Source organism: Thalassophryne amazonica, chromosome 16 (assembly GCF_902500255.1).
Source record: "Thalassophryne amazonica chromosome 16, fThaAma1.1, whole genome shotgun sequence".
NCBI classification, from domain to species: Eukaryota; Metazoa; Chordata; class Actinopteri; order Batrachoidiformes; family Batrachoididae; genus Thalassophryne; species Thalassophryne amazonica.
This window is the reverse complement of record NC_047118.1, coordinates 39,842,998-39,858,396: the sequence shown is the minus strand read 5'-3', so window position 1 is coordinate 39,858,396 and position 15,399 is coordinate 39,842,998. Positions and strand designations below refer to the sequence as shown.

The window sequence follows — 15,399 nt, the reverse complement described above, 5'->3', positions numbered from 1 at the left end:
GGACTTTGTGTTTGCAAATATCTGACTGTATCCAGAAGTTTAGTCTGAATCACTGTTGTGGAGTTTTTGTTGCACTAATGATGGATCTACTTTTCCAGATTTACACATTTCAATAAAGCTGTTCAATGTGTATGTGCATTTATTTCTTTACACTATTTAGGGTGAAGCATACAGTGGACTACTTTCAAGTCATAACAAAAGAGCAATTGGTGATTCCTGATGTCTGCCAATCTGGATCCAGATCACCTCCAAAATTCAGTGGAGTCGAGAATCCGTGAAGTAGTTTTGACATAATACTTCAAAGCCTCTATAGTGAAACTTCATCCAGAATCTGGATCCCCTCCAAAATTTAATGGAGTCTTCTGTTGCATGTGTGTCTGTGGTGAAAATTGTCAAAATCCATGCAGTAGTTTTGGCATAATCCTAACAGACAAACGCTGATGGATCTAATTAACATGCCTGCAAGTTACAGGGAGAAGGTAAAAAAAAAAAACTTGCTCAGGCTTTATTACCCAACTGAGTGTTACCAGTCTGCACATTGCACAAGTCAGATCCACTGTTGAGAAGAAAGCAGCAGTATTGGAAGTTAGTGCATGTGAGCACTCTGTTGCTGACATGCATTGCAGACCACAAAAACTAGTTTTGAGATGGACACTGCTCACAGCACCTTGGTGCAGCTGTTTGCATATACTTAAGTCTTTGATAGTCACTTTTCTCAAAAAAAAAAAAAAAAAAGTAACTAAAAGCACAGAAAAATGTAATGTTCATACTAAGAATTGTAAGAAGAGTCTACTTGATGTGATTCACAGAAATTACAAAGAGCAGACCTAATGTGACAGATGTAACAGATGAAAACCTTTTATCACGATTAACGATATTAGAATTGCAAAATAGGCACATATGGCAAATAATACACAACTGATATTACATTAAGTGAGGGAAAGGTGGGGAAAACTGGTCAGATTCTCTGTGCAAATCAAAACAAAGGTGCTCTGTGATAATATGTCAAAATAAACTTGACTTCATACATCTTTAGCCCTCCCTCCCAAAAAACTAAGACATAACCATGTGTTTAGGTGGCCACTAGCTTGTCATGTTGAAACAACTGATGCTAATTTTTTACAGTGGTCGATAGAGGCCACATTAGACAACACCAGCAAAAGCAGAACACACTTATACATACATACTCAGGAAAAAAAGTTGTACTCACAAATAATACAAACATAACCTGCAGCAATTTATTTGAGTAACATGCTGCAAATTCACACCACAAATACACTTTGCAAAACTTCACGACAATAGAAACAGTAACAACACAAACTGCAGTTTCTGCATGGAGCACCACTAAAGTTATCTCTACCCGGTTAGCATAACCAAGTAAGATTATTTATTCATGATTTTACTGTTATACATGCTGTACCGCCACCTTTTATTTTATCTGCAATCGGGCTGCCATAAACGGTTATTTTGCTAATCAACTAGTCGCTGATTATTTTTGTTTTTGTCCACTAATAGAATCATACATGAATTGCGGCTTAATGCACCATTATGCAGCTGCTCTTATATAGCCATCATTAGCTTTAAGCTTGAAGTATTTAAGGTATGTGCTAAAAATAAAGACAATTAAGATTCAACTTTTATTTGGCAAGAAAGTCGCCCATTGAAAAGGCACATAATTTTTAGCACTAACGTAGTGTTATAAAACATTAGCGTTATCACATTTCCTATTCAAACACGACCTCAATATTACAACTTTGCAGTAAACACAAAACATATGGGTGCTAAGGTGAATGAAATCATCATTAATGTTAACTTTAACAGCTGAGTAAGTAGCTCACTATAGATCTTAATGTTAGTGGCTAACTAGCCAATTAGCTTACCAAAACAACTGTCACTTTGTTAAAATCAGCCAAGCGTTTCCTTCTCGGATGCTCCTGCATTGCCGTTGTAGTGCCATGGACGGCAAGTTCTGCCTTGTAAATTTTGCATTGCGTGTTCCTCTGTTTGATGTGGTTAAAATACTCCAAAACGTTTGAGCTCCATTGCTGGCTAGCCATGATATTCGGGCATAACTTTCTGGTGACATTACGGCTAACCCGGGTTACCACTACTGAGGACAGAAAGGTAGCGGAAGATACAGTGGCAGTTTTGAGAGAAAAACAAAGCTAAAAAAAAAAAAAAAGACACTGATTATTAAATTAGGTGCTGACGATTTTAACAGTCGACGTAATTGTGACTAGTCAACTAATCATGGCAGCCCTAATCTGAAATGCAGTGAAGAGAGTAGAAGTTGAGTCCTCCGGGCAGAAACATACATGTTTGTGTTGAGAGTACTTCCGTTGTGTGACTTTGCAAAGCATTTCTGCATTTGTCTAAATGTGCAGCAGACACAATATCAAATTAAATTGCATGTGCTCCAGGTTATGTTTGTATTCTCCGTTTGCAAGTGTTCTTTCAATTTACAAAATGTTTTTTTTTTTTAAGTGCAACTGTGGAGTTGCAGCTCATTTTTTGTTGTATCTGATAATGTTTTCTTGTTGTGTCCCCTACTGACCACCGCGTAATTTTGAACTCTTCAGAGAACCAACTTTGTGCCCCCGGTGAATAAATCAAACACACCAAAACAGGAAATATCCCCACAATCAGTTTCCCTCTTCATAACTTTATCAGAGTAAAAACAAGACGAGTGTCACTGGGGAAGCTGATTTGAGCAAGATTTTTTTTTTAAAGCAGCCACATTGAGCAGACTAACCCTAGACACGTGACAAATCAATAACAAAGCAGACACACGTTCACACTGAGCATAACCTAAAGAAAAATCAGTACCAGTCAGAACGTACGCTGTGATTTGAAAGGGAATAGACGTGTACGCAGGTGGAGTTTGGACAGTCTGAATAAGAAAGTGTAAAGTCTGTCAGGCTGGGTTTAAATGCTATAGGCTCCCCCACGTCTCGGCAGGAGGAAACTGTTCTAGAGCGCCGCTCTCAGTGTGCTCCTGCTCTCCCATGGTGAAGGTTAGTCTGTACTGCAGCTGCACTTTCTCCTGTGAGACACAGCAGACATGAAACGATTAAACAGGACCAACAGGAAAACTGGCTCCATGTTCAGCTCATGTCCTTAGTGATGTCATCATCACAAACATTACACTGGATGAGAAAGTTGAAGACATTCTGGTTTTGGATTGTAGGTTTTCTCAGAAGGGCCAAAATAAGTAAGAATGTGGTTACTGTAGGAACTGCTTCCTGTTAAACTTGTACTTCTTGACGCCGGTACCGCCCGAGTGTCAGCAGGTGCAGAGTCACACTGCACTCGTCTGAAAGCATTTTATGGGTGATTTTCATATTTTATACAACTACAGCAGTTTAACTCAAGTGACGCTAAAGGGGTAATGAGCAAAATCACCATCTACTGTTTATAGGCAGATGGGGTCCCATATTAAACATATTTAAAGCTACAGTGTGTAGGATTTACTGCCATCTAGTGGTGAGGTTGTAGATTGCGTTACACCATCATTGGTCATGATGTTTCAGTTTGCGTTTTCTCTTCTTTGGCAAAGGTGAATTAACACGTTCATGCTTTCTCTTGTAAGTAGTACAAGAAGTCCCTCCGGTTGCTCCCTTGCTTTCTCTTGTGATCAGTAATATTTATAATCCTCCAGCATTAAAGCCTTCTGTTTTTTTTTTTTTTTTTAAAGATTTAAGTCACAAAAAGAATTTTCTCAGACACCACTATAATTTTATTCCATCACATTTAAATAAGGGATTGATAAAGGATTACTAATAGAGCACAAGGTCTGTACGGGAAAATAACATGTCACTGCGCTCAGTCCGTACAAAAAAGATGTCTGTGCATATGCACTGAACAGCAGTATTCAGCCTTCTTGGAGTCCCTGAATGGAGTCCTGTATAGGTCTCCCATGGGGGACTCCATTGTTCTGCTGGGGGACTTCAATGCACACATGGGCAATGACAGACACCTGCATAGGCAGGTTGGGCGGAATGGTCTCCCTGATCTAAACCTGAATGGTCGTTTGGTACTGGACTTCTGTGGTAGTCATGGACTGTCCATAATAAACATCACGTTCGAACATAAGGATGCTCATAAGTGTACATGGTACCAGAGCACCCAAGGCCGAAGATTTTGTGATTGTACTACCTGATCTGAGGCCGTATGTTCTGGACACTCGAGTGAAGAGAGAGGCAGAGCCGTCAACTAATCACCATCTGGTGGTGAGTTGGATCAGAGGGTGGAGGAGGACTTTGGACAAACCTGGAAAGCCCAAATGGATAGTACAGGTGAACTGAGAACATCTGGAGGAGCCCACTGTCCAATAGATCTTCAACTCACACCTCTGGCGGAGCTTTTCTGGCATCCCTGTGGAGGTTGGGGGGCATTGAACCAGAATGTTCAAAGCTTCTATTGCTGAAGCTGCAGTGGGGAGCTGTGGTCTGAAAGTCTTAGATGCCTCAAGGGGTGGCAACCCTCAAACATCGTGGTGGACACCGGTGGTCAGGGAAGCCATCCGATTGAAGAAGGAGTCCTTCTGGGATATATTATCTCTGAGGACTACAGATGCAGATTCAAGGTACCGACAGGCCTGAAGGGCAGCAGCCTCTGCTGTGGGGGAGGCAAAGCAGCGGGTGTGGTAGGAGGTTGGAGCAACCATGGAGAAGGACTTTCGGTCGGCATCAAGGTGCTTCTGGTGGACTGTGAGGCACCTCAGGAACAATGCGGGTTCTATCCTGGTCATGGAACAACAGACCAGCTCTTCACTCTCACAAGGAGAGCATGCTCATCCAGTCTACATGTTTTGTGGACTTGGAGAAAGTGTATGATCGGGTACCCCAGGAGATACTGTGGGAGATGCTGTGGGAGTATAGAGTGAGGGGGCCCTTCTCAGGGCCATCCAATCTCTGTACTCACAAAGTGAGAGCTGTGTTCGTGTGCTCGGCAGTAATTCAAACTTGTTTCCAGTGGGGGTTGCCTCCGCCAGGGCTGCACCATGTCACCAATCCTGTTTGGAATATTCATGGACAGGATATCGAGGCATAGTCGGGGGGAGGAGGGTCTTCGGTTTGTTGGGCTCAGGGGCTCATCACTGCTTTTTGTAAATGATGTGGTCCTGCTGGCTTCACCGGACGGGCTTCATCGGCCGGTGACCACCAACACTCACTAGAGCGGCTGAGATGAGGATCGGCACCTCCAAATCTGAGGCCATGGTTCTCAGCAGGAAACCAATGGATTGCCTACTCTGGGTAGGGAATTCGGTCTTGCCCCAAGTGAAGGAGTTCAAGTACCTTGGGGTCTTGTTCATAAGTGAGGGGACAATGGAGCATGAGATTGGCCGGAGAATTGGCGCAGCAGGGTCAGTATCGTTCTACCGCAAGGAAAGGGAGCTGAGCCAAAAGATGAAGCTCTTAATCTACTGGTCAATCTTCGTTCCTACTCTCACCTATGGTAATGAGGGTTGGTCATGACTGAACGACCTAGATCACAGGTACAAGTGGCCGAAATGGTAGGGTGCTGCCATGCAAGGCGCTCATTACACACTGGGAGCAACGGGGAATAAAGACCTTGCCCAAGGGCCCTTAGTGATGTTCTGGCCAGACTGGGGTTCGAACCGAAGATACTCTGGTCTCAACACACTGCTTATCTACTAGACCATCACCTACAAATAGGATGTAACTTTGCAACGTTACAAAAATAAACCTACATTATAATACTTGGATTTCAGTAAAAACTAAATTTCATCAGTTTTGTTAAATTTGAAAGGCCGTACGACTTTAATCTTTTCTTCAGTCTACCTGTTGCAGTGCAAAATGTGAAGGATGCATTCATATGACCCTTTTGGGTTACTGTACCAGCATGGTTAAGCAGCACGGCGGCCCACTCCTTCAGACAAGTCACAGATCTCAGTCGACATGAAAATGTTAACATATACATTTTCAGGTGGACCCCCTTAGTGTGCACGTGTCTACCTTGTTTGGGTTCGCCAGCAGCAGAATCTGTGTGATGGCAGCAGGCGGGAGAACGGGGTTGAAGGCTGGGAGCTCCATCCCTGATGGAGGCTGCAGCTTCACTGACATAGACTGCAGTCATAAGAACACAGCACAGACTCATGTTCAGCAGGCTGACCTGAGACCGTACGTCCGTCACAGAGATTCAGTAAAAAAGGTTTTTAAATTATGTCAAATCCACAACACTGTGCAACTTTTTCATGGAGAACTGGTACTAAACCTGTAAGTGCAAACAAAACCAAGAATTTACTTCTCTTTTAAAAGAGTTAAATTACACAGGCTACATTTACATGCCGTTAATATTCGGGATAAGGTCAATATCCCGGTTTCTGAATCATTAGGAATAACCCGTTTACATGGTCATTGGTATCATTTGGAATATCCCCACCTAAACAGCGACGCACGCCTTCCACCGGTGCTTGATTTAGTCTGGCATTCGTGCACATCCTGCTTCGCGTAACTTTTCGGGCACCTTCTTGTAAATGTCGCTATCTCAGTACTTTCTACCGTCAATAAAAGACATTATATTCATGTCTTTCACAATACTAATGAAGTACAGTGGTCCCCTCGTTTATCGCAGTTACGTTCTAAAAATAATAGGTGAAATCCGCGAAATTGTCAGCGTTAGTTTTTAAAATTATTATAGATGTTTTAAGGCTGTAAAACCCCTCACTACACACTTTATACACTTTTCTCAAACAGGCATTAACATTTTCTCACTTTTGTCTCCTGTGTAAACACTCTCTTTTTTCTTCTGGGCGATAAGATTATAAACAGACACATGTAGAACAAAATGCGCGTGCTCTCCCTTCACTCACTGCCTCCAGGGGTACAGATGTGGGACCCGCAAAGAATCCAAGTCACACGGAGCTCTGCGGTGCGGTATACCGAGACCCTGTGGCGCTGTGGATTTTTCCGCAAGAAATCTATCCTTGCAGGCTGCCAGAGCTCTCCGCATCAGAACAGCGAGCACAGTTTCTGGACCTGTCGCCAGAGTTGGCGCAGCTCCGCATAGCAGAGAGTGGGGCAGTGTGAGTGGCCCGCTGCAGCGTTTATCGAGCCCGCAGACTCAGTAAGCGCATCGGAGGCAGTAAGAGCAATCGTGGTGATGCCGACCGGTGCCGTGACCGGCCCGCCTGATAAGGACGCAGAACACAATGCGGTTTACATCTTGCCGTAATCAAGAGACCAAAATTCCTTGCGGATAGGACATGCGCACAACACAAAATAATGTTCCTTTCTATGGGGATATCCCGATGCGCATTTATATGACCTGAGATTCGGCTCAGAAAAGGAGTAACCCAGGGGTCTTATTTGGGTTTTTAAAAACCGGAATATAAGCATATTCGGGTTTTTGCGGGTGTTTACATGGCCGTGCGCAACCGGGTTATTGCTAACATTCCGGTTATGAAAGGGTTATTGGCTGCATGTAAACGCAGTCACGTAAACACAATCATAAAAATACGGGCCAAATAGGTCTGTAGCAAGATCTTCAAAATACAAAAAGCAATTTCAATAAATCTTTATGTATAAAGTCTGGACCATCCACTCTCAACACAGAACATATTATCATAGGTCTGTGGTCAAGGTCAAATCCTCTGACAGTCTAAAACACAATGACCATATCTCAGAAACTACAGGAGATACTCAAACATGGTTGCCTGTGTAGACTTTTGCTCTTTCGCGGCTGAAAAATGTATCAGATTGCTGACACCAGTGACATCATGTGATGATGCCGAGCAAAGTTGAAAAATTAGAGAGGTGCTGCAGTAATCTGCATGCCTTTTTTCTACACCTGTGATGAAACTTTGAAGTGACACCAGAGTGTTGAACGTTGTCCCAGCTGACCTTTGGAGCAGTGATCTGGAAGTTTATGTTGGTCACAGGGACGGGGGCAGAGGACAGCATGGAGATAATCACCACCAGCACATCGGGACGAAACGCCGGTGAATCACGAGCAAAGTGAAAGAGAACTCGCAGACTGTGTCCATCAAACACGGTCACTGGTAACAGACTACCTGTAGAACAGAAATAAATAAATAAATAAATCTACAGTATATAATAACTTTGTACCACTCAAAGTTCATGTAGAGCATACAACTAAAACTACTTCTCACTTGGATTGATGGATTCTAGCGGAACAAAAACATCAGTCAGCGTGATGTCTGCTGATGGAGTCTCAGTTTGAGGGGAAGGTGTATCCAGCAGGGTCGCGCCGTGGCTGGCCTGGGAGTTGAGGAGCGGCGTGGGATGTTCAGCAGTGAATGTTGGGATTGGACTTGGAGTGATGTTGGATCCACACTTGCTCTGGAGATCTCGCAGAGTTGGTTTGATCTGCTGCTTGTCCCTAAAAGAATGACAGCTGTGTATGTATGAGGCTGCACCACAAGACACTCATTTAAAGCTCTGAAAACCAAATCGGTTATATCGGCTGCAAAGAAAAGCCGATGTAAGCAGAAATGTTAATGTATGACAATGAACAATAGTCACTACAGGTACTGTGCTCATGTTCTATCATTGTTTGGTTCACAGCTCTGTTCTGGTTCACGTATTTTCCACACATCTCAGAACAGTTTTGTACCATTTGACCTGCAGGCCCTCTGGAGGCAGTGACTGCTGCAGCAGCTTCTTTCCCAGCAGGTCCAGCTCATCGAGAGCGGAGTTCCCAGGAGTGGAGCCAGACGAGGGGGGCTGAGACTGGGACGATGGGTCTGGACTAAGGAGCTGACCCAGTGCTCCTGGGACTTCAGCATCTATACTGTCAGACGACTGCAGCGTAAAAAAACCCAATAATTAACGACGGCTAGACAATCATCAAAATTACAGCTGATGAGCAGATTATTTAGCAAATCACCACCAGTACACAAAACACAGGCTGGTTGAGCACAGCTGTCAATCAAAGGTATCTCTGGGCTGTTACATGGCAAAAAGAATAGATCCTAAAACCCTCTGAATATCAACCAATGTTTTAGAAAACAAATTATGTGCAATGACATTGACAAAGACAATGACAAAGGCTGGAAAATCATTTTGGGATTACTGGGAGTGCCCTTGCATGGTTGACATCATACCTGACCAGTCGTTCTCATTGTGTTTTGTACAGTAACACTACCTCTAACCTTAGTGACATGAAATTTGGGGTTCCACAGGAGTCTGTATTAGGCACCCTGCTTTTCTCCCTTTATATAGCACCCCTTGGGCACATATTGCGGCGTTTTGGGATTACCTTTCACTGCTATGTTGATGATACTCAGTTATACATGCCGATAACTGCTGGTAATCTTATTCACATAAAATCCTTAGTAGATTGCCTTGCATCAGTGAGAAGCTGGATGTCTAGAAACTTCCTACTTTTAAACTCTGATAAGACTGAAATGATGGTTCGTGGTCTAGTGAGACAATGGCATCAATTTGACCAGTTAATGCTTAGACTAGGCTTGTGTATCATACATCACAATGACAAAGTGAGGAACCTTGGGGTAATTTTTGATCCTACGTTGTCCTTTGACCTCCACATTAGAAATATTACAAGGACTGCTTTATTCCATCTGCGAAATATAGCGAAAATTCGTCTCAGCCCGTCTATGGCTGATGCTGAGACCCTGATTCATGCATTTATCTCTTCTAGATTGGACTACTGCAATATTCTATTTTCTGGTTTACTGCAGTCCAGCATTAAAATCAAATCAATTCAATTTTATTTATATAGCGCCAAATCACAACAAACAGTCGCCCCAAGGCGCTTTATATTGTAAGGCAAAAGCCATACAATAATTACAGAAAAACCCCAACGGTCAAAACGACCCCCTACGAGCAAGCACTTGGCGACAGTGGGAAGGAAAACTCCCTTTTAACAGGAAGAAACCTCCAGCAGAACCAGGCTCAGGGAGGGGCAGTCTTCTGCTGGGACTGGTTGGGGCTGAGGAGAGAGAATCAGGAAAAAGACATGCTGTGGAAGAGAACAGAGATCAATCATCAATGATTAAAAGCAGAGTGGTGCATACAGAGCAAAAGAGGTGAATAAAAAGAAACACTGGGTGCATCATGGGAACCCCCCAGCAGTCTAAGTCTATAGCAGCATAACTAAGGGATGGTTTAGGGTCACCTGACAGGGAGCCAATGAAGAGAAGCCAATATGGGTGAAATATGCTCTCTCCTTCTAGTCCCTGTCGGTACTCTAGCTGTAGCATTTTGAATTAACTGAAGGCTTTTCAGGGAACTTTTAGGACAACCTGATAATAATGAAGAAATAAATGCATGAATTAGCTTTTCGGCATCACTCTGAGACAAGACCTTTCTAATTTTAGAGATATTGCGCAAATGCAAAAAAGCAGTCCTACATATTTGCTTAATATGCACACTGAAGGACATATCCTGATCAAAAATGACTCCAAGATTTCTCACAGTATTACTGGAAGTCAGGGTAATGCCATCCAGAGTAAGGATCTGGTTAGACACCATGTTTCTAAGATTTGTGGGGCCAAGTACAATAACTTCAGTTTTATCTGAATTTAAAAGCAGGAAATTAGAGGTCATCCATGTCTTTATGTCTGAAAGACATTCCTGCAGTTTAACTAATTGGTGTGTGTCCTCTGGCTTCATGGATAGATAAAGCTGGGTATCATCTGCGTAACAATGAAAATTTAAGCAATGCTTTCTTGTAATCTATTAGATAAATATGATTCAAACCACTGCAGCGCATGGCATGCTCTAATCTCTCTAATAAAATTTTATGGTCAACAGTATCAAAAGCTGCACTGAGGTCTAACAGGACGAGCACAGAGATGAGTCCACTGTCTGAGGCCATAAGAAGATCATTTGTAACCTTCACTAATGCTGTTTCTGTACTATGATGAATTCTGAAACCTGACTGAAACTCTTCAAATAGACCATTCCTCTGCAGATGATCAGTTAGCTGTTTTACAACTACCCTTTCAAGAATTTTTGAGAGAAAAGGAAGGTTGGAGATTGCCCTATAATTAGCTAAGATAGCTGGGTCAAGTGATGGCTTTTTAAGTAATGGTTTAATTACTGCCACGTTAAAAGCCTGTGGTACATAGCCAACTAATAAAGACAGATTGATCATATTTAAGATCGAAGCATTAACTAATGGTAGGACTTCCTTGAGCAGCCTGGTAGGAATAGGGTCTAATAGTCATGTTGATGGCTTGGAAGAAGTAACTAATGAAAATAACAGAACAATCAGAGAGAGAGTCTAGCCAAATACCAGCATTACTGAAGGCAGCCGAACATAAAGATATGTCTTTGGGATGGTTATGAATAATTTTTTTCTCTAATAGTTAAAATTTTATTTGCAAAGAAAGTCATGAAGTCATTACTAGTTAAAGTTAAAGGAATACTCGGCTCAATAGAGCTCTGACTCTGTCAGCCTGGCTACAGTGCTGAAAAGAAACCTGGGGTTAGTGATGAATAGTAAGATGTCCTAGCTTTACGGAGGGCTTTTTTATAGAGCAACAGACTCTTTTTCCAGGCTAAATGAAGATCTTCTAAATTAGTGAGACGCCATTTCCTCTCCAGCTTACGGTTATCTGCTTTAAGCTGCGAGTTTGTGGGTTAAACCACGGAGTCAGGCACTTCTGATTTAAGGCTCTCTTTTCTCATTAGGGCTCTCCAACTGGTTCAAAATGCTGCAACCAGACTTTTGACAAGAAGCAGAAAGTTCGACCACATTACACCCATTTTGGCATCCCTTCACTGGCTTCCTGTCTCAGTGAGATCAGATTTTGAGGTGGCTCGGGCATCTTTTCCGGATGCCCCCTGGACTCCTCGCTGGAGGGGTGTTCTGGGCACGTCCCGTTGGGAGGAGGCCCCGGGGAAGACCCAGGACAAGCTGGAGGGATTATGTCTCTTGGCTGGCTTGGGAACGCCTCGGGGTTCCCCCGGAAGAGCTGGGGGATGTGTGTGGATCGGAAGGTCTGTGTGGCTTTGCTTGAGCTGCTGCCCCCGCAACCCGACTCCGGATAAAGTGGAAGAAAATGGATGGATGGATGGTTCTGCTACTAGTCTATAAAATTGTTCACAGACTGGCACCTCCCTACTTAGCTGACCTATTTAAACCCTGCGTACTGGCCTGGGCTTTGTGTTCTCAGGGTGCAGAACTACTTTCTGTCCCTAGGGTGAATAAGAAGTCTGTGGGTCATAGAGCTCCTGCCCGTGCTCTGTGGAATGATCTCCGTGTCAATAAAACAGCCAAAATCTGTGGAGACTTTCAAGTCCAGACTTAAGACTCACTTATTTTCCCTTTTGTAAGGCTACATACTGGCATAGTTTTGTTTTACGCCTTTTACTCTTAATTCATTTTATTAGGAAACAGAGCATGCCGCGGCCTCAACTTTACCTAAATTCTGGGTCTTTTAGTGAAGCTTGGTTAGGGATGGGTATTGAGAATCGGTTCCTTTCGGGTATCGTTAAGAAATGATTCGATCCACCGACATCAATAACCTTTTTGCTTAACGATTCTCTTATCGGTCCTTCAGAGTGGCCGTTGTTTTTGGAGGTGTTTGTCAGGAAAATGATAATTTCTCTACATTGAATACAGACCCTGCAGCAGGTCTGTAATAAATTTTTCTGCAATGCGGCTTTGCTTTGAACCCTGAACCAATCGAAGCAGTGTTTGACCTGCTGCTTCGTTGATTTACCGTTTTATTTCGCTTTATCTTAATTTTTCCCAGCTAAAACCATAAAGGGCATATGTCGGTGAGTAATATTTACCTTTTTTATGTTAAACCGATCTGTTATGATCTTCTGAAACAGTTGATAGATGTATTTTATAACTTAACGAGACCGATGCTAATGCATTAGCATGTCTATGGCGTTTTCAATGTTAAAGTTAGCATTAAGCTTAATCTCAGCATATATTAATAATAATAGCAACAACAACAATAGTAATAATAACTCATAATGCTACAATACAATTTTAGAGAGAGACAAAAAGAACCTGATGAAACAAAACACACCAGAAAATATAAGACCAACAATAAACATAAATAAATATAGAAATAAATAACTGTTTCGTGTGAACACCTCGTGACTCTTACACCTCCACTTCATCTCTGTTTTATTTAAGTTTAATGACAATTTGTTTCGGTCAAACCATATTTTCAATTTGTTAATATCTTCAGTGATTTCCTCCAGAACTATCTTCCAAGATAGAAAACTGCTGCATCCTACTAAGAGCAGAATACTACTGGAATGAATTTGAATAAGGAAAGCTGAGTTTTTTTTCTCATCAAAATGGATGCTGCACTCACTGCAGTTTATTGTCTGGAATAGCCCCAGATTACATTTCAGAGCTTCTGAAATTCAAACATTTTCGTGCGGGTGGTGGTGGAGGGGTAATTTTGGGTTTCATCTTTTTTTTGTTCTTCACCACTTTCACTTTGTGTTTAATATATTTATTGATTTTGATTTTCAAAAATACAATACAAAAATAAATACACAAAATGAAGAAAAACCCACCCCGACAAAAACACCCCGTTTCACTGTCAAACAAGTAGGTTAACAGTTTTGCAGCAATACAGAGGACCAGTTATAGCTCAGTCAGCCAAATAATTTAAATAAAATGAAAATAAAATTGTTACTCCTGAACCTGTGTAGATGGCTGGTCAAAGAAAGTTAAAAAAGGTTTCCACACTTTGTAAAATTTCTTTTCGGAGCCCCTCAGGACAAATCTTATCTTCTCCAGTTTAAGGTGAAACAGTACATCTTTAATCCAGTGTGACACTGTGGGTGGGGCAGAGTCCTTCCATTTCAAAAGTATCAAACGTCATGCTAACAATGTCGAAAAGGCCATAAGTTCTTGAGCTCCAGCCGGTAGCATCAAACCATCAGTGACAACCCCAAATAAAAATAAAGTTGGATCAAGTCTTATCCTCACCCCAAATATGCAAGAAAATGTCTCACAGACACCCTCCCAAAATGTCTGGATTTTTGAACATTGCCAAAACATGTGAATTAAAGTGGCCTCAGATGATTTGCATCTTTCACAGGTTGGGTCAATTTGGGGGTACATCTTTGCCAATTTTGATTTACTGAAATGTACTCTATGCACAATTTTAAACTGTATAAGCGAATGTCTTGCACACATGGAGGACGAATTGACCTTCTCCAAGATATGTTCCCAGTCTGTTTCGGTATAACTAATTTGGAGGTCCTGTTCCCAGGACCGCTTAATAGCAGTCATGGAAGAGGAGCCCAAACATGTAATTAAGGCAAGCATTGCAGAAATAGCTTTTTTCTTGACAGGATTGAAACACATAATATCGATTACATTATTGGGGGGTTTATTAGGGAATCCTGGAATAGAAACCGAAAGGAAGTGCCGAATCTGCAAATACCTGAAAAAATTAGATGCGGGTAAATTATATTTACTAGCCAACTGTTCAAAGGAAGCAAACGTACTTTCAATAAATAAATCTTTCAAAAGTCTCAGCCCACGTCTCTGCCAGCCGTGAAATGTAGCATCATTTAGTGAGGGGGGAAAAGAATAATTAAATGCTATTGGGCAGCCAAGGCCTATTCTCAACAAATCAAAATACTTTCAAAACTGGAAGCAAATTTTGATAGAGTTATGAATTATTGGACTGTTAACTGTAAAACTTTTTGATAACGGAATTGGTGCACCAGCAACAGACGACAGTGTGAATGAATCACAAGAAAGTTTCTCAATTTTCACCCAGGCAGGACCAGTGTCGTCATGTTGATAGTGCATCCAGTAAGACAAACAACATAAATTGGATGCCCAGTAGTAATAACGGAGGTTTGGTAGGGCTAAACCTCCATCTCGCTTTGATTTTTTGCAAATGTTCCTTATGTAGCCGTGGTTTCTTATTATTCCAAAGAAATGACGTAATAACCCAGTCTAATTTCTTAAAATAGGTGTTTGGAATGTACACAGGAAGGCTTTGAAACAAATATAAATATCTAGGCAATACAGACATTTTAACAACATTCACTCTCCCTACTAATGAAAGCGGAAGTGGTGACCATTTTGACAAATCTTGCTGTATATTAAGTTGTAGTTAAGTAAAGTTTTCTTTAAAAAGATCCTTGAAGTTTTGTGTCAGTTATTCCAAGATAAACAAAACTACGTGCAGCGATCTTAAAAGGAACATTAATTTTTGCTAATATTGAGTCAGATAAATTTAAAGATAATAGCTCACTTTTATGTAAATTCAGTTTATAACCTGACAAGCCCAAATATATCCAATAGTTCCAGAATGGGAGGGATAGTGTCCTCCGCCCTGGATACGTACAGCAGGAGATCATCGGCATAGAGTGACAATTTATGTTCAGTGCCAAATCGTGAAATACCATGGATAGAGTGATTGTTTCTTATGGCTATTGCCAACAGCTCAATAGC

General features: G+C 41.8%; 1 protein-coding gene across 1 annotated transcript in view; it reads right to left on the bottom strand.

Moving 5' to 3' along the window:
• Positions 1–605: 605 nt before the first annotated feature.
• The window catches only part of gga1 (golgi-associated, gamma adaptin ear containing, ARF binding protein 1), a 37,797-nt gene continuing 23,003 nt past the window's right edge, over positions 606–15,399 (bottom strand). Inside the window, exons 13-17 of the mRNA XM_034189625.1 lie at positions 8,599–8,786; positions 8,135–8,364; positions 7,866–8,035; positions 5,979–6,089; positions 606–3,043 (exon numbers count right to left, since the gene is read on the bottom strand). Of these exons, the coding sequence (XP_034045516.1) occupies positions 2,933–3,043; positions 5,979–6,089; positions 7,866–8,035; positions 8,135–8,364; positions 8,599–8,786 (810 nt within the window). The 3' untranslated portion in view covers positions 606–2,932. The remainder of the gene's footprint in view (positions 3,044–5,978; positions 6,090–7,865; positions 8,036–8,134; positions 8,365–8,598; positions 8,787–15,399) is intronic.